This window comes from Diabrotica virgifera, chromosome 4 (genome assembly GCF_917563875.1).
Source record: "Diabrotica virgifera virgifera chromosome 4, PGI_DIABVI_V3a".
NCBI lineage: Eukaryota > Metazoa > Arthropoda > Insecta > Coleoptera > Chrysomelidae > Diabrotica > Diabrotica virgifera.
The window spans coordinates 181,389,667-181,413,912 of NC_065446.1; the positions used below are offsets into that span (position 1 = coordinate 181,389,667).

The 24,246-nt window shown below is 33.8% G+C and overlaps 1 protein-coding gene across 1 annotated transcript in view; it reads left to right on the top strand.

Moving 5' to 3' along the window:
- Positions 1 to 18,444, top strand: part of LOC114340699 (collagen alpha-4(IV) chain) — a 38,129-nt gene extending 19,685 nt beyond the window's left edge. The window contains exons 4-5 of the mRNA XM_028291469.2: positions 13,714 to 13,782; positions 18,251 to 18,444. Of these exons, the coding sequence (XP_028147270.1) occupies positions 13,714 to 13,782; positions 18,251 to 18,294 (113 nt within the window). The 3' untranslated portion in view covers positions 18,295 to 18,444. The remainder of the gene's footprint in view (positions 1 to 13,713; positions 13,783 to 18,250) is intronic.
- Positions 18,445 to 24,246: the final 5,802 nt, after the last annotated feature.

The window sequence follows — 24,246 nt, forward strand, 5'->3', positions numbered from 1 at the left end:
GCCAATGCCTGCTGCTTAGATTCTTCTAACTTTTTTACGTCTTCCCTAAACGGAATTCTTACTTCGTATCTTCCTTCTTCATTTCTTTTTACTGCCTGTCGATACATTTCTTCATATTCTTGTTCTTCTACTGAGAGATTTGTTTCCTGATTTACTTCTTCTAATTCCCAGAATTTCTTTATTTGTATGTCCATTTCTTGTCTGGATATCATACAGGATACTTCTGTTTTTGTAGTCTCCTTTTCTCCTGCTATCCCCGAAACTATCCATCCTAGTTTGGTATTTTGACTTAGAAGTCCATTACTTATTCGCTGCATCCCTTTTGTCAATATGTAGCTGTATTCTTTTACTCCTAGCAATAAGTCTATTTTTCCTACCCTGTAGTATCTTGGGTCTGTCAGTAGTGCATTTTTCTCGTTATAGTCCTGTAGGATTATTTCCTGTTCCGGTAAATCCCTTGTTATTTTCGGTAATACCAGTGCCTCTATTTCCATCTCGAAGTCACTTTGGTAATGAGTTCCGATCAAAAGTTTCATACTCCAGTTGGCTGTCTTTTCCCCTGACGAACCTATTCCGGATATGGTCGCCTGTATTGGCTGCCTTTTTGTTCCTAGCGCCGTCGCTGCTTGTTCTGTTATAAATGCGCACTGTGACCCTTGGTCGATCAATGCTCTCATTATGTGAGAATCTCCTTTCGCATCTCTTATGCGTACTACTGCTGTGGCTAGTAATGCTTCACCTTCCTTATGGCTTGCACAGTTAACTGAGTTCTGTCCTCTTTGTTGTGTGTTGTTGTTTCTTTTCCCATTGTTCTCTTGCGTATTTTCTCGTCTTCCGTTATTTTGTTCTCTGGCGTTGTTGGAATAATTATTTCCTCCTCTGTACCTGTCCGATTGGTACCCGTTTCTTCTACTGTTCGATTCTCTTCCATTTCTTTCTTGTGTTTTTTCTCCTTTTGTTTCATTTTATTTTCTTCTGTTGCCTGTGTTTCCTTTTTCATAATGTAACATTTTTTGTGGTGTTATCCGCCACATTGTCTGCACCTCATCTGTGAAAAACATTGTTTTTCTTTCTTATGTGCTAGGCAATTCGCACACCATTCTTTTTCTCGTATTATCCTGTTCCGGTCTGTTACATTGAGTTCCTGAAATTCTCTGCAGTATGGTACTCCGTGATCTCTGTTGCATATCACGTAACTCATTCTTGTTTTCTTACCCGATCCTCCTCGCTTCTCTTGTCTCTTTTCTGACTCCAGCAGTTCCAGTGTTTGGAATCTTCGCTGTAAGAATGTTTGTGTTGATTTGTACGTCCGTATCTCTCTACTGTCTCCGATGTGGTTTTCGTATAGCCTCCTTTTTTCATAGTCCCATTTTGTTATGCTAATTCGAGCTATCAATGGGCTTCACGCTTCCGTGTCTGTTCCTAATCCTCCTATGGCTTCCAGACACTCATGGAAGGTGTCATGTAGTGATTTCAGTGCTCTAGCAGAAGATTCCCTTACTTCCTGCGCTAGTAGCATCCTGTCTATTAGTTTAAACAATATCATCCTCGGGTTTTCATATCGTTCCTTTAACATGTTCCATGCCACTTCGTAGTTGGCCTCGGATATGTGTAAGTGTTGTATCATTCTGTTGGCTTCCCCTCTTACTTGAGTTTTTAGGTACTGCATTTTTTCTGCGTTCGACAATTGGTCATTTTCATGTATTACTTTAGTAAACAGATCGTGGAAAGTTCTCCACGTTTCATATCTTCCTTCATACACAGAGATTTTCACCTGCGGTAATGTCACACCATCTCTTCTCTGTGTGCTGTCTGGCCGTTGCATCCCAGGCCGTATTTTCTTTAAAGTTTCCCTGACTTTCCTCCTTAGCTGATTTATTCTCTCTACTTCTCCATTATCTAAAACGTCTAGCTCCTCATTTACTGTCGCTTCTATGACGAGTGTATTTATTTTCTCCATGTGTTCTTTTAACTCTGCCTGCAGTTCTTCATCGTACTGCAAGTCTTGTTCATATTCTTGTAATAATTCCTCGATTTTTTGTTTTCTTATCTGTATCTCCTTTACTTTTGTTGTTTTCCTCTTTTCAGGTTTCTTCCATATTCTTCCAATAGGGTTTTTCCCTCAATATATGTCTTAAAGACCTGATCGCAGTATTTTGTTTCGAAATATTTGTCTTTCGTTACTCCACCCTCTAGTAATTTCTCGTGGTTATGCGAAAATCTTGTCCAATAATCCTCCAACCTATCCTGACGCTCTTTAATATATTGTTGATTCTTTCGAGATCCAGAGTCCTTCTTAAGAGTCGATACCTGCTTACATATCTCTGATCCGATCTCTGCCTGCTTGCTGTATACAGTTTCCATATTTAAATTTACCTACTTTTATCCAGTAGTAAGTGTTTTTATTGTATTTTTATAAAATGTTGTTTATATTTTCAATTACTATGATTCACGTTTCCTGCAATAATGTGATGGGGAAATTTGATTCTGTTTGACCTTGCTGACACTCAGTTTTACTGTAGGTCAGTTATAATATGTAGGTGAAGGTTGTATAATATTATGTTACACAAATATAAATTGAAAACTCTTGGCTACGATGTTTTAGTAAAATTATGCAATATGAATGAACTACAAAAGCAATATGTAACTATTAAAGTATACGTTTTTTCTTAAACAAATTTTTAAATAAAATAAATATGTAATAAATATTTTTAGAGATAAATACGGTTTATTATTAATATATAGGAAAAAAAATCTATGTATAAATTAAATAGTTTGGGGGTTAAATGAAAAATATTGTATAGAGTGTACTAAAAAAATGTATATCTATGTATAAGTTAAATAGTTCGGGGTTAAATGAAAAATATTTCGGTATACGATACGTAAAAGTTGGAAAAATATTAACTCATTCAAAAACTTACGGTTTTTTTTTCTTTGAGCGTTGAGTCGCTCTTCTGGTTGTGGATCCTGCTCTGGATGCTCTCTGGCTCTCCTGATTCTGGTTTCTGATCTTGATGCACTTCGGCTCTCCTGATTCTGGTTTCTGATCTGGATGCACTCCGGCTCTCCTGATTCTGGTTTCTGATCTGGATGCACTCCGGCTCTCCTGATTCTGGTTTCTGATTTGGATGCACTCCGGCTCTCCTGATTCTGGTTTCTGATCTGGATGCACTCCGGCTTTCCTGATTCTGGTTTCTGATCTGGATGCACCCCGGCTCTCCTGTTTCTGATTTTTGATCTGGCTGCACTCCGGCTCTCCTGATTCTGTTTTCTGTTCTGGATGCTGTCCGGCTCTCCTGATTTTGGTTTCTGATCTGGATGCTGTCCGACTCTCCTGATTCTGTTCTTCCGGGCCTAGCGTCGTCTATCTGCTACTGGGTTTGTTTGGTGTGGACTGTAGTTGTAGGTTTGTCGAGTCTCGTTTCTACCTCGATATCTCCTTTTTTCTCGATAAGGACCATGTATAATCCTAGGGCTCAGTGGAGGCTATTATTCAGATAAGAGAAACACCAATAGCGATACATGAATTTATATATAGAACCGACACTAGGGTAATTACCCGGGGAGAACTTTGAATAGTGACTTGTTACTGGTACGCGTTTAGTTGAAGACTCTTTCTCTAGGCGAGAGATCTTAGTTTTATAGAAGCTTTAACTGGGTCATCGTTGACACGATGCCTGCGTGATTTGTATATCTAATTAAGGTAAATAATTCTACTTTCGTCAGCACTTTTGTATCATTTCCAAATTATATTGTTGATAATTGACCAATTTGTATCTAAACTAATAATCCACATGTGTGAATATAACAACAAATAAATTCGTGCGATCTACTGGGTGATATAATTATTCTGTTCAATATCGGATATGAATTCTGAATATTTGTTATTGGAACCTCGAGCATGAAACATTGGATATTTTGTACAACCATATGTAAAGTCATATCAATTTTATATGTTCTTATGACGGATTAATTTTAAAGTGTTTTTACCCTAATATTTTTACTTTGGTGGTTAGCATGTTTGATTCTAGTGCGTATAACCTATAACTTTTTAAAATCATATTCAAAATTTTAAATACTTTGCATCATTTTATCAGGTTATACACATTTTAGGAAACACTGATTATGATCGGTCAACCGATTGAAAACTAGTTCTGTTTGTTTTATGATGTAGCCCTGTATAGGGATTTTATCAAATATACCTTTTATAAAAGATTTCATGGTTTTTTTTACTATTCCCGGTTACCAGTGGCCTTTCTTTGTCCCCCATTATATTGGTGCAAAATATTGTGATCCTATATATAGACGCCTTACCTCCAGTGCACCTTTCTCCTTTCAGGGTATAAGTTTTCTCGGGTGATGCTGTAAACTATAAAGAAATAATCCCGTCTCATCTTCGTTAAAAATTTCTCGCGAAGAGTATACACTCATTAAAGTAAGCAGGTTTTCCTTCCAGTTAGAAACCACCAATAAATCTACAGCAGCTGCTTAGCCACACACAGATTTAAAGGAAATAATGGTGTCTCTTACAAAATTTCTCGAGTCATTCACCAGAAGCTTTCACATCAACGCTTAGTTCGCTTGCAACTTCTAATGCATTTTTTTGAATAATTTTACCAGAAACAGGAATATTTTTAGACCGCACTTTACAAAATCAATCGAAAACAATTATTTCTAGGTCTAATGCAGCACCCTAATCGACTTTTTTTTTCAAACCTAAAGCTTCCGTTCGGCTTAATCAGGAATTTCCGGTTAAAATTCTTAAATGTTTGTTCCAGTCAAAACAATAATTTAATGAGTTCCTGGTGTCGCATTTCTTTAATCGATGGACACACACATTAAATTTTTATTACTTAGTGTTGATAACGTGAACAGTATCAAATATCACGTCGTAGACATCTGTGTTGATTTGAAATAATAAATGTATTATGTGAGCTCCACACTCTCGCCGACGTCGATCGAGGTTCAACAAGTACGAGGGTGTAGACAGCCACCTTGTGCAACTTCGCCTCACTTCGTTCTACTTCCATTTTCTGTCAGTTGGTATCGCACCGCTTGAATGTGTTTCTCGCGAAGTAGAACGAGTGTGTAGAGAGGTACTTCGGACTTCGGTCAACTTTGGCGAAGTAACTTCGCCGAGAGTTTGGAGCCCGCTTTACACATTTACATTGCAAAATATTCGAAAAAAAAAATGTTAATTTAAGTTAAAGGGTACAGGTTCATATATAGCCGAATGATTTTTGTTTTAAAAATCGTCCGTATAGAGGAGGTGGCTGGCGAAGAGAGGTGTCCGTTAAGAGAGAGTTTACTCTAGTTAATTCGTTTGTGTTACAAAATAAATAATTATAGACTAGGAGCCGATAGGTGAAATTTTCTAATCATCTTAGGCACGATAAGACCCTATAACTTAAATAGTAGAACCTAAAAGAAAACATATGAACACTTTGCCGTCACTTTTTAGTTGCACATGCGTAGACAATGGCGAATCAAACTTTCCACTTATGGACGAATAAATTAATTAAAAGCTACCCTCCTTTATTCCCAGAATCCAATTTTCAATTTTTTAAGTTGTATGTGACTAAAAAATAAGAGACAGCGTAATTTTAAGCCACAACCCCCTTTCCCCTACCCCCACCATCAAAAACTTCATTTTTGTTTTTATTTTTTTAGGTGGAATCAATTTTAAAATTTCAAAAACTTCACATGCATAGTTGAGACTTTTGCAAATTATATCTATTTTTTATAGATCCGTAGGTTGAGTGTAAATAACCTTATTTTTTTTTTTTTTTTGAAAAATTTCTGTAACTTTTCTGTGGTGCGGCTGGAGGTCTAATTTTTTTTCTATTTGAGTATTTTATCAAACACTATATTTCCAATTTTTTTTCAGATTTTTCCGTAAGGTTCGCCACCTTCATAAATCCAAAAAATAACTGTTTTTTATGGAGTTTTTAAAGACTTGAACGCGTTTCTCCCATTTTTAAATGTTCTAAAAGACACAGTTATTTTAATTCACATATTTATAACCTATAAAAGAACATTGCTTTTATTTATTTTGAAGTCTCTAAACTAGGGAAGATTTCCAAAATACCCCCAAAAACGGTTTTTTGAATTTTTGAAGGTGGCGAACCTTACGGAAAATCTGAAAAAATTAAAAATATAGCGTTTGATAAAATATACAAAATAAAAAAAAACAGTCCTACAGCCTTCTCAAAAAAAAGTTACAGCTATCTCCAAAAACAGTTTACGCTTTCGTCAAAAAATATCTAAAAACTTTTTGAGGATATTTACACTTAACCTAGGGAGTTAAAAAAATGCACATGCTTTGTAAAAGACCCAATTATGCCTTTGTATATTTAAAAAAAAATTATTGCATCTCATTTAAAAAAAAATAAAATCGAAAAATTATGTTTTTGATGTTGGAAAGGGGGAAGGGTGTGGTGGGCTAAAATTACACTGAGTCTTTTTTATCACGTAGAACTTAAAAAAATGTAAAATTGAATTTTGGTAGTGAAGGAGGGTAGCTTTTAATTTATTTATCCCGTCCATTAGTGGAAAGTTTGATGCGCCACTGTCGACGCATGTGCCACTAAAAAGTGACGGCACAGTGTTCATACGTTTTATTTTAGGCTCCACTATCTAAGTTATAGGGTGTTATCATGCGCAAAACGATTAGAAAATTTCACCTATACCGGCTCCTAGTCTTTTAACCCTTAAACGCACAAGGGTGGGTAAAAAATGTCCACCTAATGCGTATTCCCTTGTAACATACTTATTACGTGTTTAAAAATTTTCCAAAAATTATTTATTGTTAAAAAGACAGCCTTTTATCGGATGTTAAATTGTATCTACCGATATTTTTGAAAATAAAAGTAATAGCTTGAGTTAAATATGGGTGGGCATAAAAAGTACACTCTTGGTAAAACTTGTTACTAAAGGTTTCTATATAATTTCTCGTTGGTAGGAACATAATCCATATAATTATCGACGTATAATTACATAATCGATATAATTATTCGCCAATGAGGAGGCTGAAAGGAAGGATATGGAGAAAATCGACAAATTTGAATTACTGGCTTTTACTGGTATGTTAATTTTGATGTACATTGTAATTTTGTTGTAAGGTTTGTAAATTGTTTATATTAATATTTTACAAGATGCTGTGTTTATTAAGCATAAGATCCTTAAGTTTAAGCCATTTCCAACAACTCTCAATAAATATATTAGCTGTTTTCGAGGTGGACATTTTTTACCCACCCTTGGGCGTACATGGAACCTAAAAAAGGTTGGGCGTTTAAGGGTTAAAGGGTACCCCGTTAAGATAGGCAAAATGCCCTCACTCCCAGAATTCAATGTTATTATTTTTTTACGTTCTATGCAACTAAAAAATGAGATAACGCGGATTTTTAGCTCGCCACCCCCTTACCCCTCCCCCCACACCCAAAAACGTAGATTTTTAGATTTAATTTTTTTTAGTTGGGTTGCAATTGATTTAAAAATTTCAAAAAATTCACACGTGTAGGTGAGGCATTTACAAAACATTTTTATTTTTTATGCACCCGTAGATCGAATGTACATAACCTCAAATTTTTTTCTAACTTTGTTAAAACCTCTTACTTTTTTTGGAGGGGGCTGCAGGTCCAATTTTTTTTTCATTTCGTGTATTTTATCAAAAGCTCTCTCTCTGATTTTTTTCAGATTTTTCCGTCAGGTGCGCCATCTTGAAAAATCAGGAAAACTGTATTTTTAGGGGGTTTTTAGGGATTTTCTCCATTTTATAGACTGCAACATAGAGCAACTGAAGATTTTTTTAATAGTTTATGTATAATTTGAAATAACTGAGTATTTTAGGATTATCAAAAATTGGGCAAAACACCTTTAAACCCCCCAAAAGCCATGTTTTTTTAAGTTATGTAAGGGTTTTTGCGGGCTTAATGATATTTTTGGAGATCGATACAGCCTGAATATTTTTTTTTCATTTTTTTACGTTATATGTGATTAAAAAATAAGACTAATCGAATTTTTAGCTCATCACCCCCTCCCCTGCCCCCACAAAAACGTCAATTTTTCTTTTTTTTTTTGTTTAGTTAAGTTGCAATTAATTTAAAAATTTTATGAGGCTTCTACAAAACATATCTATTTTTTTATAGACCCGTAGGTCGAGTGTACAATACATATTACCTTTTATAACCAATACATATAAACTTTGAGTTGGTCACTTTATGCCTTTCATAATAATAATTTTTAATCGAGTTACTAAGCCTTGAAAATTACCATTTTCGCGTTTTTCAAATTTTAAATTGCATGTAACTCGACAACAGTCAATTTTATAGAAAAATCACAAGAGACTTTTTTGCTCAGGTTGATCCAGAGAATCTAAAACAAATTTGTCCTAAGTGAAAAAATTGATTTTTTGAATTCGTTTAATAAATGGTTTAAGCAATTTTTCGACCGCGGTACTGCCTGGCACCTTGTGGATTTGTTATAAGGACCTGTTTTTGAGTAAGTTTGTGCAAAAAAATGAATCGGAATAATTTATCTAATGGGGACAAGCATACAGCATGGACTATTCGCAGTATGAGACAAACGAAGATGGTTTGGAAAACATTAAACTATAGATACTGTTGTAGATGTCATTTGCGGAAACGACAACATAACCATAGGCTGTTGTTCGCATGTAGCTGCCATAATAAAATATTTATCGCCAGCAGAATATCTTACAAAACTCTTTGACAATACAGATGTTATACCTGTAATAGACGAAGACAGCGATGAAGTCTTTAGAACTGTAAAGTGTAATACCAACGAATATACTCTCCGAATACTCTAAGAGTATATACGGAGCTATATATTCTTTGGTAATACTTTCTTTATTCTTTTTATGGTGTTTTACGTGGCAGTAAACGTGAAGCAAAATGACATTTTAATAGGCAGAGCAGAGATATAGGTTATGTAGATGGTACAAGCACATGTTTGAATAATTAGAATATGTATAATGTAAGGTAATATTAGGGTACCTACTAAATACAAACTAATGAACAACGAACAAAATGTTTTGATTTACAAAACGACAAGAAGTATGATATATTAAAATAATGTATTTTTCTTAAATTGATTATTCTGTTTTATTTTTGTTTTTTGTATCCTACCTAAAAGATATCACAATGACATCTTTACTTTATAAAAAACATTTCAAAAATTTGAAATTATTTTGTTAAATTGTAGTTTACTTGAGGACAAACTGAGCAACAGATATACTGAGAAAAAAATGAAAACGAAAAAATGATGACTTATTGGACAGGTTGAGAGGGAGGAGGGCTAACATTGAGCTAAGGCTTATTTTTAAACACATCAAACGTAAAAAAAAACGAAAAAAAATATTCAGACTGTATTGATCTCAAAAAATATTAGGCCTGGATCCCGCGTACCAAAAAAAGTTGATTAATAGCAAGCTGAAAATATGTTAATAGTTTAACGGTGTCTAGTCGGACAAACTTTGATGTAGGTATGGAAACAGGGGAAGTTTTAATTGTGAAACGTAATTTTAGTTGTGAAACGTGTCATCCTGGCAAGTTTATGATTGTGAAAATTAGCAGGTTGTTTTTAAGATTATTCAATAGCAAATTATATAAAATTTCCCTAAAAACTTAGTTATTTCAAATTATACCTACATAACCTATAAAAAAACCTTGAGTTAATCTATTTTGAAGTATATAAAATGGAGAAAATCCCTAAAAACCACCGAACAAATCAGTTTTGCGGATTTTTGAAGATGGCGCACCTTACGGAAAAATCTGAAAAAAGTTAGAAATATAGTTTTTGATAAAATACACAAAACAAAAAAAAATAGACATGCAGCCATCACCAAAAAAATATACGTAACTATTAAACAACAAAAAAAAAGAGGTTATATGTACACTCGACCTTCGGGTCCATAAAAATAGATGATCTGTAAAGGCCACAATTTAAATAAAAATGACCATTTAGAATAGTTAATTACAAAAATGCCACAAATAAATAGCTTCAGAATAACATTTGAAATTGCAAACCAACTTAAAAAAAATAAAATCGAAAAATTGATATTTTTGGCTGTGGGGGAGGGGGAATAGGGGAAGTTGGCTAAAATTGCTGTGAGTCCTAATTTTTTAGAATCATATAGAACGTAAAAACAATAAAAAAAATATTCAGGCTTTATCGACCACAAAAAATATAATTAGACCCGCAAAAATCCTTACAAAACTTTAAAAAAACATGGTTTTTGGGGGGTTTAAAAGTGTTTCGCCCAATTTTTGAATATCCTAATATACTCAGTTATTTTAAATTATACATAATCTATTAATAAAACTTTGAATTGATCTATGTTGCAGTCTATAAAATGGAGAAAATCCCCAAAAACCCCCTAAAAAACAGTTTTCTGGATTTTCAAGATGGCGCACGTGACGGAAAAATCTGAAAAAAATTAGAGAGATAGATTTTGATAAAATACACAAAATGCAAAAAAACTGGACCTCCAGCCCCTCTCAAAAAAAGTTATAGGTTTTAAAAGGGTTAAAAAAAATTTGACGTTATGTACACTCGACCTATGGGTCCATAAAGAATAGACGTGTTTTATAAAAGCCTGAGCTAAACGTGTGAATTTTTTGAAATTTTTAAATCAATTGCAACCCAACTAAAAAAAATTAAATCTGAAAATCTACGTTTTTGGCTGTGGGGGAGGGGTAAGGGGGTGGCGAGCTAAAAATCCGCTTTATCCCATTTTTTAGTTGCATAGAACGTAAAAAAATTAATAAAATTGAATTCTGGGTTTGCCTATCTTAACGGGGGGTACCCTTTGAATATGATATTTTGCTGTTATGAATGATCATAGAAAACTTTCATTTAACTGTCATTAAAATGCTCCGATTCTATATGACACTCGCCGTTTTGCGACTCAGATCGTATTCGTTATACTCGCATCATAATGACCATCATTAAATGCTCGTCCGTTGTAAAATAATATACTAGTTTGTTTAATACAATAATTGATACTGGTCTCTATGCAGTATCGTTTTTATTTATCTCGTACTAGTATAGTATGTTTTATCGTATCCTCCTTAACGTCTGAGGTAACTTAACCCTTCATTTTTATTTGGATCTTTAAAATTTACGTTTAGCTCTTTTAAAATTTTTAATTTTAGGAGATTTGATTGCAAAAGAAGTGGTACTTACCAGTTCGGCTGACACAGAGAGAATCAATATGTGCCAGTCAAACTAATAAAAGTACCACTTCTGTTTTCTTCGAGCAGGGAAGACGTGTTAAATATTAAAATCTGGTAACATCGATTTATAGTCGCTTTAAAAATGTAAATTGTAATCTAAAACCATGTATTATTGATGTCTTTATGTCAATTAGTGGGCTAGTTTCATTTACTACACAGAATGTCACTGACGATGACTTGAATAGATCGAAAACGTTCTGATGTCTTTTATTCCATTTGGATGACTTTCAAATTTTAATAAATTTTATACTACACACACCGGCAAAATTATCGGACCTCCTTAAAAATGGAACATGTTAAATATCTCGAATTTCCTCAACCAGTTTTGCTATTTGAGTGATATTTTAAGTTTGTTATAGCCTTGTTATTTAAAAATATCGTTGTAATAATATTATTGCTAGACCGATATATGTCATTTTATACTGGGTGTAACAATCATACTGTGTATTTTCCTTAAAGTAAGGAATACCCTGTGGAATATTCTAACATATTACATAAAATATTGAAATTAAAACTCAATTGTAGCCTTAGGCTTTCTTAACATTTTCTTTTTGATTCATTTGCTTATGTTGGATAATAAATAAGGTACTTTAACAACTAGCCATGTTGTTCGTCAATACAGGGTGTTTCAAAATAAGTGCGACAAACGTTAAGGGGTAATTCTGCATGAAAAAATAATGACCGTTTGCTTTATAAATATATATGTGTTCGAGATACGGGATGTTGAATTTTTTCTTAAATACTGACGATTTATTTATTGCTCTAAAACAGTTTGAGATATGCAAATGAAATTTGGTAGGTTTTAAAAGGTAGTTATTGCGCATTTTTTGACACACAATTAAGAATTTTATATTCACCATCAATTTGCGTGCATACGGGATGTGTCTAAAATGTTTATACGCGTATACGTGAATATAAAATTCTTAATTGTACGTCTAAAAATCCGCAATAACTACCCCTTAAAATCTACCAAATTTCATTTGCATCTATCAACCAGTTTTAGAGCAATAAATAAATCGTCAGTTTGAAAGCAAAAATTCAACATCTCGTATCTCGGAAACGAAGCATTTGCGGACATATTTTTCTAAAGTAAACGGTCGCACTGTAAAATATTTCGCACTTATTTAAAAACACTGTGTGTTGATAAAGAACATGGCTAGTTGGTAAAGTACCTAACTTTTTATTATCCAACATACGCAAATGCATCAAAAAAGAAAATTTTAAGAAAAGCTGATGCTACAATTGAGTTTTAATTTCAATATTTTATATAATATGCTAGAATATTCCACAGGATGTTCCGAACATTAAGGAAAAAACACAGTATGATTGCTACACCCGGTATAAAATGGCATTTACATGTCAATGCTTCTTTTCATGAGCATTTTTCAGTGCGTCACAAATGATAGAAAAAAAGGTAAGTCCGTCGTAATATACATTTTAGTGACATGACATTTTAGTTAAATCTGACAGTTGTCACATTTTATTTGCAATTTGGAAAAAAATCAATCAATTGTGTTTATTGCATTTATAAAATGGTATTTTCTTTGATTTGTATAGTCTTATAAATTGTTCAGATTATATTCGTAGATATATTATATAATTCGCAAATCATTTTGTTTTCGATTATGGCGCCATCTATTGACAACTCGAGTAAATGTTATAAATGTCACTGACGAAATGTAATCACCGACGTGCGTTTTTTTTCTGTCACATACAATTTAATGCGTTAGAAAGAAATCGAAAAACTGCGACGCACTGAAAGATCCTCATGAGAAAAAGCATAGCAACAATATTATTACACCAATATTCTTAAATAATAAAGCTACTAGACCAAAAACGTCATTCAAATCGGACAACTGGTTTAGGAAATTCTAGACAGATAACATGTCCCATTTTTAAGGTGTTGCTTTAATTTTGCCGGTGTGTGTACTGTACAAATCGCAGTAATTAATTCTATGTAAACTATATTTTTCTAATTCTTAACGAGGAAGGTCCTTTATGGGTAAAAGGATGACAGATGCATAATTAGAAACTAAAAAATATTTTTTTAAAATGAAATAAGCCCAAAATACCTATCAGTAACTTAGAGTATAAGGTGTGAAGTTGAATTTGAGTACTCCGTAATTTCACTTCCACACCGGTCCCCCGTTGGGATTTGCAGGATTTGATAAATATTGGTACATAATTTTAAAATTTACTCACTACGTATACTTTCTTCACCAAAAAAAAAAGGTAGATATTAAAGGATATGTGTGGATATACAAAGGAAAACTCAAAACAGACAAAAATTAGTAAAAATATTGAAATTAGATCAATATGTTTATACATCGTAAAATTAAAATATTTAATTAATCTCATTAATATACAATGGTGAAGCCATACTTACACAAGAAAATAAAGGTTAAAAAAATTAACATTAGTGAAATTCGGATTATAACTATTAAAATTTATTTTTTAGAGCCTGGTTTACCTGGTGTTCCAGGACTAAGAGGTGATGATGGTTCTCCTGGACTTTCAGGTCCTCCAGGTAAGTCTCATGTCCAAAAAAATCTCTAAAACGCCACAATTATCATCTACGTAACCATATGCGGATAATATATGTATATGCATATTTTTGCGCATAGCATAATCATTTTTAAAGCTGATTATAAAGGTTCTCTTAATTTCTATTTATAGATAATTAAATATCTTTACAAAACGTAACTGAAAGCATAATCTTTAAAGTACACCGTATCTTTGAAGTAGGATCTAAAACGTAAACAGTACCTATAGTAGAGTATAACTAGACCCAATCCCAGACATCCAAAGTGAAAGTTATCCTCCAACACCAAATTGTTCTATTATGGTCCACATAATGTTTAGAAAAAAATCACACCATTTTGAGCGTCGGGTTTGGGGGGGGAGAGGGGGGAGAAATCGGTAAATTCGTAGTTTTTTACGTTTTTCGTCAATATGTCTAAAACCATGCGGTTTAGCATAAACAACTTTCTATACAAAAATGTACTACATTCAATTTGAAATAAAAAAGGTCCTATTAGCCCAATAAATGACCGTTTTGGAGTGTAATTTCCAGGGGCAACTCCGAATTGCATGAAAATTTGGATTTAGGTTCTACTTACCCTCCACTTCAAAGTTGAATTTGTGCCGTCGGTTGCTTTTACTTGGGGGGGTGACATTTACCCCTTCTCGGGGGGTGAAACACGCGTGTTTAAAATAAGGCCGGAAATGGATAAACGGATTTATTTTAAGCACCTTTTGCTCTATAAAGTTTTTTACGTAAGTCAATACTTTTCGAGTTACTCGCGATTTAAGATGTTGATTTTTCGACAAAAAAACTACGTTTTCAGACAGTTTTCCCAAATAACTCTAAAAGTAAATATTTTATCGAAAAAAATAATTTTAGCAAAAGTGTAGCCTATAAAAAAACGAAAAAAACTGTGTACCAGTAAATTATACAAATTGAGTAGAAACAAAGTTGTAGCTCATGAAAAATACGTTCTTATTCGTCTAATTCCAAATCGAATAATTCAACGCGAAATCACCGAAGAAAGAAGCGTTTTTGGGGAAAACCTTATTAACATTATTAAAGCATCGAAAAAGGCTTATTATGTGTTTTTTACAAAAGTTTACAGCATCAAAAATAAACGAGTTACACTGAAAAAAAAAGTTGGCCCCTTTTTTTTGGTAAAAAAAATCGTGAAAACCTCCCTCTATTTAGCACCCTAAATAAAATTTATCGTTTGGCTTTACCATTTATTTTAACTATATGTGTATTGTTTATATGATCTGTAAGTTTGATTGGTTTAAAGGGCTTATTTTTGAAAATATTTGGTTTTATAGTAAAAAAAAATTTCTAAAAATTTTTGAAAAATTTAATTTTTACAAAATAACTTAAAAAGTATTAGTGATAAGAAAAATCTTAAAGAGTAAAAAAATGTAGGTTTTGCTATTATAAATATGCTAGTTTTATTTTGTTTCTCCGTAAGACAAAAATTGGTTAAGACATGGCTGTTCAAAATTTGCATACACTCGTGATTAGTTACCCATTCAAGCTTTCTCAATTATAACCCTTTCAAAAATAAACACTTTTAACCGGGAGACTGACAGATCATATAAAAAATAGATAGGTAAGTAAATTGTTTGTAAAGCGGTAGCGATTAATTTCATTTGGGGGGCTAAACACGGCGAGATTTTCATGATGTTTTATAAAAAAAAAGAGGGCCAACTTTATTTTGAGCGTAACTCGCTTATTTTTAATGCTAAGACTTTTGTTTAAAAATTAAAACAAAGCTCTTTATAAACACCTTAAAAAAGTTTAAATGGGTTTTTCCCGAAAAGTGCTTAATTTTTCGGTAATTTCACCTTGAAATATTCGATTTGGAATTAGACGAATAAGAACGCATTTTTCATGAGCTACAACTTTGTTTTTGTTTGATTGATAGACTTTACTGATACACCATTTTTTGGGGTTTATTATAAGCTACACTTAATTATATTTTTTCAATAAAATATTTACTTTTTGAGTTATTTGCGAAAAACTGTTTGAAAACGTAGTTTTTTTGTCGAAAAATCAACATTTTCAATGGCAAATAACTCGAAAAGTATTAACTTAAGCAAAAAACTCTATAGAACAAAAGTTGCTTAAAATAAGTAAATTTATCCATTTCCGGTCTTATCTTGAAGGTATGTATTTTCACCCCCAAGAAGGGGTGACTGTCACCCCCTAAGTAAAAGCAACCAACGGCACAATTTCAACTTTGAAGTGGAGGGTAAGTAGAACCTAAATCCAAATTTTCATGCAATTCGGAGTTGCCCCTGAAAATTACACGGTATTGCCGAATTTCCCGTTCATTTACTGGGCTATATGCATAATCCTTTAAAAATGAACGGTTCAAAAGTTCCGGAGGTAGTATAGTATAATTGCTCCAAAAAAGGCCTAACCCAGACATCCAAAGTAAAAGTTTTCCTTTAACACCAAATTGTTCTATATGGTTCACATAATATTCAGTAAAAAGTTACACGATTTTGAGCGTCCGGTTTGGGGGGGGGGGATAAAAGTCGGTAAATTAGTAGTTTTTTAGGTTTTTCGTCAATATTTCTAAAACTATGCTTTAGCGTAATTAATATTCTATACAAAATTGTTTTACGTGAAATTTAAAACAAAAAAGATCCGATACGTAATTGTTACTAAATCAACGATTCCAGAGTTACGGAGGATTAAATGTGGAGGTTTTCGATACTTTTTATATTCTTTGGGCAATTTATAGAAATTTTCTTTAACAGAATTGTGTTTTGTTAATAAAATTTGCTATTTCAGTGGCCGATGATATGTTGTGATAAGCCCTTAAAGAAACGTCAACCTCACCACCCAAAATCACCATCAATTGCCCAGTTAATATAAAAAGTATCGAAAACCTCCACTTTTCACCCTCCGTAAATCTGGAACCGTTGATTTTATAACAATTATGTATTGGACCTTTTTTGATTTAAATTTTATGCAGAACATTTTGGTATAAAACATTGTTTACGCTAAAGCATAATTTTAGAAATATTGACGAAAAACCTAAAAAAAAACTACTAATTTACCGATTTTTCCCCCATCTCCCCCCAACCGGACGCTCAAAATGGTGTAACTTTTTACTGAACAATATGTGGACCATATAGAACAATTTGGTGGTGAAGAAAAACTTTTACTTTGGATGTCTGGGTTAGGCCTTTTTTTGGACCAATTATATTATATATACTACCCCCGTAACTTTTGAACCGTTCATTTTAGAAGGATTGTGCATAGGACCTTTTTTTTTAAATTCAATGTAGAACATGTTTGTATAGAAGGTTGTTCATGCTAAAAAACGCATAGATTTAGAAATATTGACGAAAAACCTCAAAAAACTACTAGTTTACCGATTTTTCCCCCATCTCCCCCCCAAAACCGGACGCTCAAAGTGGTGTAACTTTTTACTAAAAAATATGTGGACTATATAGAACAATTTGGTGGTGAAGGAAAACTTTTACTTTGGATGTCTGGGTTAGGCCTTTTTTTGGACCAATTTCACTATACTACCTCCGTAACTTTTGAACCGTTCATTTTAGAAGGATTGTGCATAGGACCTTTTTTATTTAAAATTCAATGTAGAACATTTTTGTATAGAAGATTGTCCATGCTAAAAAACCGCATAGTTTTGGAAATATTGACGAAAAACTTAAAAAACTACGAATTTACCGATTTCTCCCCCTCTACCCCCCAAACCCGACGCTCAAAATGGTGTGACTTTTTTCTGAACATTATGTGGACCATATAGAACAATTTGGTGTTGGAGGATAACTTTCACTTTGGATGTTTGGGTTATGCCATTATTTGGATCAATTATATCATACTACTACTCCATGCGCGGTTGGACCGTATGTTAAACGCTAATGCTCGATATACACGACACACGACAACGATAATTATTACATCATAGCGAGTTACTGCGCAGTTCACTTGCGCAGTTTTATCGATGGTGTGCACCAAATTTTCCGCCAAATTAAGATTGGTGCAAACGATTGGAAGAAGGAACCCTTTGATGAAAAAATTTATTTTCTCATTTATTTTTACACATTTTTTATTTTCTTCAAAAGTTAAAAAACTTCGAAAGTTATCATTCGACAGCAAACAAAAAATTTCACAAAAAGCACATTAAAGAATTTTGTTTATGGCACGGGTGCAAACACCCAAACATCTGGATGGAGTTTAGGCGACAGACAGAACATATATAGATATAGAAGAGAGTATGTCTGCCCCCTAAACTTTATCAAAATGGTTGGGGAAAATTTTCGTAGAGGGTTCCCTCTTTAGTAGTAGTACTTTTATATTTGGCCATAGCCCTCGAGATCGCTTTGTAAACCGAAGGATATTATTTAGAAATTAAATGTTTGACACACTTTACAATAATTTTCTTTTCCATTCATTACTCTTTTTGTATATAATATTCTTACTAAAATGTATTTTTTAGGACAAAAAGGCGATTGTAACTGTTCCGGAGATACTAGAAATTAAGGTAGACATTACTGACAAGGATCTAAAAGACGCAATATTGTTCCCAGAGAAAGTTATTGTACAATATTAAACAATAAATTTTGTTGACTACTTAATAATGACATGGTTTCATATGGTTGTAATAAATAGCATTTTAATGTTTATATTTTATTTTATAGTTTTTTGTAGAGCGCTAAAACCCCTATTGTAGCTTCGTAACTATTATTTTTAGGATTTATTTTAAATTTTTCGGTATGTACTACCTATCGCTGCTTTCCAACAAGACCGGCACAACTCAAAATTTCTCATTTTAGAGATTTCTATGCCACTAGGTTTTAAAAACGGCGTAGAATTTATCTACAGTTTCCTCTATCTAATTAGCAGTCGTATTCGCTAGATGGCGCTCCTGCAAATCGGCATATTTGACAAGACGCAATATGTATTGTGGACAAAAACGTATCAATTTAGTTTGGTCCGTTTGGTCGTGACTTTTATAAGGTAAGTGTCGAACTTTGCATGCAAGATTGTGACAATCCAAAAAGACTCATAGCAGTTTTAAATTTTTACATATATATATATATATATATATATATATATATATATATATATATATATATATATATATATATATATATATATATATATGTAAAATATTATACGGGAAATAAATATTCTACCTTCGTCTGTGCTGCCATCTTGGGAACGTTTTCGCTGTCTACAGCTCATCAGCCAAGCTCTCAGAACAGACGAAGATGTAGAATATTTCCTCCGTATACCCGAGGCCGTAAGACAGCCATGCAGTCCTTATGGGACTAGCGCAATCTGAGTTAGTTAGAAGCAACCTACCTTGCTCGTTTCGGTACGAAACCGATCTGTGCCTCTACTTTGAGGCCACGAGATGTCACCTGGTATTTATTGAAAAATACCTACGGCGTCAAACAAGCAGGAAATAATCGCAACTTTCTAATTTTTAAAAAGTATGAAAATAATATGTAAAATATTATACGGGAAATAAATATTCTACCTTCGTCTGTGCTGCCATCTTGGGAACGTTTTCGCTGTCTACAGCTCATCAGCCAAGCTCTCAGAACAGACGAAGATGTAGAATATTTCCTCCGTATACCCGAGGCCGTAAGACAGCCATGCAGTCCTTATGGGACTAGCGCAATCTGAGTTAGTTAGAAGCAACCTACCTTGCTCGTTTCGGTACGAAACCGATCTGTGCCTCTACTTTGAGGCCACGAGATGTCACCTGGTATTTATTGAAAAATACCTACGGCGTCAAACAAGCAGGAAATAATCGCAACTTTCTACTTTTTAAAAAGTATGAAAATAATATGTAAAATATTATACGGGAAATAAATATTCTACCTTCGTCTGTGCTGCCATCTTGGGAACGTTTTCGCTGTCTACAGCTCATCAGCCAAGCTCTCAGAACAGACGAAGATGTAGAATATTTCCTCCGTATACCCGAGGCCGTAAGAAATATTCTACATCTTCGTCTGTTCTGAGAGCTTGGGTGATGAGCTGTAGACAGCGAAAACGTTCCCAAGATGGCAGCACAGACGAAGGTAGAATATTTATTTCCCGTATAATATTTTACATATTATTTTCATACTTTTTAAAAAGTAGAAAGTTGCGATTATTTCCTGCTTGTTTGACGCCGTAGGTATTTTTCAATAAATACCAGGTGACATCTCGTGGCCTCAAAGTAGAGGCACAGATCGGTTTCGTACCGAAACGAGCAAGGTAGGTTGCTTCTAACTAACTCAGATTGCGCTAGTCCCATAAGGACTGCATGGCTGTCTTACGGCCTCGGGTATACGGAGGAAATATTCTACATCTTCGTCTGTTCTGAGAGCTTGGCTGATGAGCTGTAGACAGCGAAAACGTTCCCAAGATGGCAGCACAGACGAAGGTAGAATATTTATTTCCCGTATAATATTTTACATATTATTTTCATACTTTTTAAAAAGTAGAAAGTTGCGATTATTTCCTGCTTGTTTGACGCCGTAGGTATTTTTCAATAAATACCAGGTGACATCTCGTGGCCTCAAAGTAGAGGCACAGATCGGTTTCGTACCGAAACGAGCAAGGTAGGTTGCTTCTAACTAACTCAGATTGCGCTAGTCCCATAAGGACTGCATGGCTGTCTTACGGCCTCGGGTATACGGAGGAAATATTCTACATCTTCGTCTGTTCTGAGAGCTTGGCTGATGAGCTGTAGACAGCGAAAACGTTCCCAAGATGGCAGCACAGACGAAGGTAGAATATTTATTTCCCGTATAATATTTTACATATTATTTTCATACTTTTTAAAAAGTAGAAAGTTGCGATTATTTCCTGCTTGTTTGACGCCGTAGGTATTTTTCAATAAATACCAGGTGACATCTCGTGGCCTCAAAGTAGAGGCACAGATCGGTTTCGTACCGAAACGAGCAAGGTAGGTTGCTTCTAACTAACTCATATATATATATATATATATATATATATATATATATATATATATATATATATATATATATATATATATATATATATATATATATATATATATATATTCCTGTAACAATGACTCAAAATGGAAAGTTCCATTGAAAAATGATGTTTTTATACACAAGATTGCGCCATTTCATTTTGTGTCGTTCTTGTTCCTAAATATAGGTATTTTTGTTTTCCTGAAAGAACGACACTTCTATTTTTTTTTTAATAGAAAAAACATAAATTTATGATAACCGTAGTAAAATTTTGACTTACATAACTTTTAATTTTAAACAAAAGAAATTTTGATTTTATCTTGTATAATACTAGTCTAAAAACATATTATTTATCATAAATTGCGACACAAAAACTTTAACTGCTTCTACTGAAAAACATGAAATTTTGAATTGTGCGAGTCTTGTTCGAAAGCAGCGCTATTCATATTGCATATTCCCAACTATAAACAAATGCACGTAATAGCCAAACAGGGTCAGTCATGCTAATGGTAGGGAAGCCCTTCTTCTTTACGTGCCATCTCCGCGACGGAGGTTGGCAATCATCATATCTATTTTGATCTTAGATGCTGCTGCTCTGAATAGTTCGGTTGATGTGCATCCGTACCATTCCCTCAAGTTACGCAACCATGAGATTCGTCTCCTTCCTACACTTCTCTTGCCCTGGATTCTCCCCTGTATAATTAATTCAAGTATGTTGTATCTCTCATTACGCATAAGATGCTCCAGGTACTGCAGCTTTCGTGTCCTGATGGTTTCCATTATTTACAGTCTTTTGTTGACTCTTCTCATGGCTTCGTTGTTTGCTACATGCTCTGTCCATGATATCTTCAGGATTCTTCATGCTAGGGAAGAACATGCCGGAATTTTGTTAATACAGGGGAGTTCGTTAATGGGATCCGAAATAAAAAATCTATAATTAGAAATACTCGAAATCGTCAGATCAAGATAAGTTAAGTTAAGTACATGCAGAGCAGTGTATATTTTAAAAATTTGACGATTTGGGTGGAGCGTAAGGAAATTGGCAAGTCACAAAATTTCACAAAAAAAAAGCGAGAACGTCAGATCAAAAAACTAAAAAAAAGTGTGCAATATTTTTTAACAATCTATCGAATGATACCAAACACGCCCCCCACGGAGAGAGGTGGAGAGTAACTTTAAAATTTTAAATAGGAACCCAGCCATATTTCGCGAAATGTACATCAGATCAAAAAAATTTAAAAATACGTGTTTAATATTTTTTAAAAAACAATCAAATTACATCAAACACGACCACCACCGGAGGTGGGGTGGGGAGTTAATTTAAAATCTTAAATAGGAGCCCCATTTTTTTTATTGCAGATTCGGATTCCTTTTGCAAAAATTCATCATCATCATCAATGGTGCTACAGCGCTATGAAAGAGCCTCGACCTTCCCAAGTCTATTACGTCAGTCAGTCCTATCCATTGCCAACCGTTGCCAGTTTGCTGCGCCTATTTTTCTCCCATCCTCATCTCACCATCCGTCCATCTAAGTTTTGGCCTACCCCTATTTCTACTTCCCACAGGGTGTGACATAAGGATTCTTCTAGGAGGGTTGTTATGCTGTGATCTTACTAGATCTCCTGCCCATCTTAGTTTTCCTACTCTTATAAGAGATCCTACGTCTTTACCACCAAATATATGTTTATATCTATGGTATACCTCGTAGTTGTACCTCCTACTCCAAATACCATTTTCTTTTCATAAAAATTAGTAACTTTTATTCGAGACATTTCTTTCGAATATTATGGAGAGATGGCGCTATAATTGGTAAAAACGATTGTTGGAAATGGGAAATTAAATAGAAAATGGAAGAAATCTTTTCCACTTAAATAGAAAACTTAACTTTCTTGGTTTTAGCACTTAATCTTCACAATGTTTCCACCTGAGTCCTCATCAACCATTATTCAAAAACGTGCCAAAAAGGAATCAAACAAATCCAAATCAACTGATCATGACTTTAATCAGGAATCTCTTTCTATTATCAATAAACTGTACGAAGATATCCGAGAATTATCTTCGCTTTACGTAACCCAACTTACTACATTTCTTAAAGACTCCTTTAGCACCAACTACCCTCTAACTGAAGCCAGTAAATTTACCACTAACGTAACCTCCTTAACCCGGCATTCGACAGGTGGGGTTTGGTACACCCCAACAATGTTGAAGAGCCTAAAACATAAGGAAATTTTTCATGTAGTGGCCACAGCGGCTAGATAGCTTTCTATTGTATATTCATCTATGCGATGACACATAGCTTTTAGGCGTCTGTTTAGTTTCAGCAGATATATTTGGATTGAAAGTGGTCACGCCCCACGTCTCTGATTTTGTACTTTCTGCAGTTGTCTTTATTTTGTTTTACTCCTATAAATACGTAAGTATAGGTTAGTGAATAATACTTATTACAGATTTTAACATATTTTTTTATTAGTCTAAGCTAAAATGAATTACGATCGAGAATAAACACATCTTCAGGTCTTATGGGATGAAGCAGACAGTGGTGAATGTATTGAGAACGGTTATTCGGAAGTAAGTGAAGAAATAGACAATATTAGTGTAAATAGTGACTATCCTGATCAGCTTTAAGATGTTGATGTTCCAGATATCACAGAAAACTAAACGTAACGAGATTTTTTGAGAATCTTTAATTTTTTTAATTTCTGGGTTTTGTCACACCCCGCCTGTCTCTTAGTGGCAAAAAAGTTCACCTGTCGGATGCCGCGTTAATTAAAGACCTCACCCTTATATATACCAAAATCAAAGAAAAATTTTTAAACAATCGCATAACATGCCGTTTTAATAAATAAAGCTACAAATCACTGAACAATAATTGATTAGTGACGATGGAAACATAAATGACACCTCCATTCCTTCTTAATAGTTTTTCTTCCTTGTCTCTTATTCCTTCTCCAAATTTATAATATTCCGTGTGGTAAAAATGGCGATGGATTTTAATGCGTGCTTATAAAGCACGCAATTTTAAAAATTATAACAAAAAAAATCATATGATTAATTATGTTTACTGATTCTTCTAAAATCACCACTAGTGTTGGCTATGCTGTCACTGAAAATGAACTTATAAGGACATCTCGGTTACCCGTAACATGTACCGTTTACACAAGTCAACTATGTAGTATTCTGTTAGCTTTTAACTACATCTCCCATAAAAACAGACATATTGTCATTTGTACGGATTCTCTTTCATATATACGTTCAATTAATAAAATTTTCACGGACCAACTATTGGTTGAAAACGTTCAGGACATCTACCAAGATCTCTCTGTTTATGATGTAAGAGTCTCTCTCATGTGACTACCTTCTCATATTCGAAATACTGGTAATGAAACAGCAGATCATTTTGCCAAAGAAGCTACCAACCACAATACTGGAATTATCACAATTAAAATATCTAGCGTTTTTTAAAAGTCAGTAATAAATGATGCCTGGCAAAACTTAT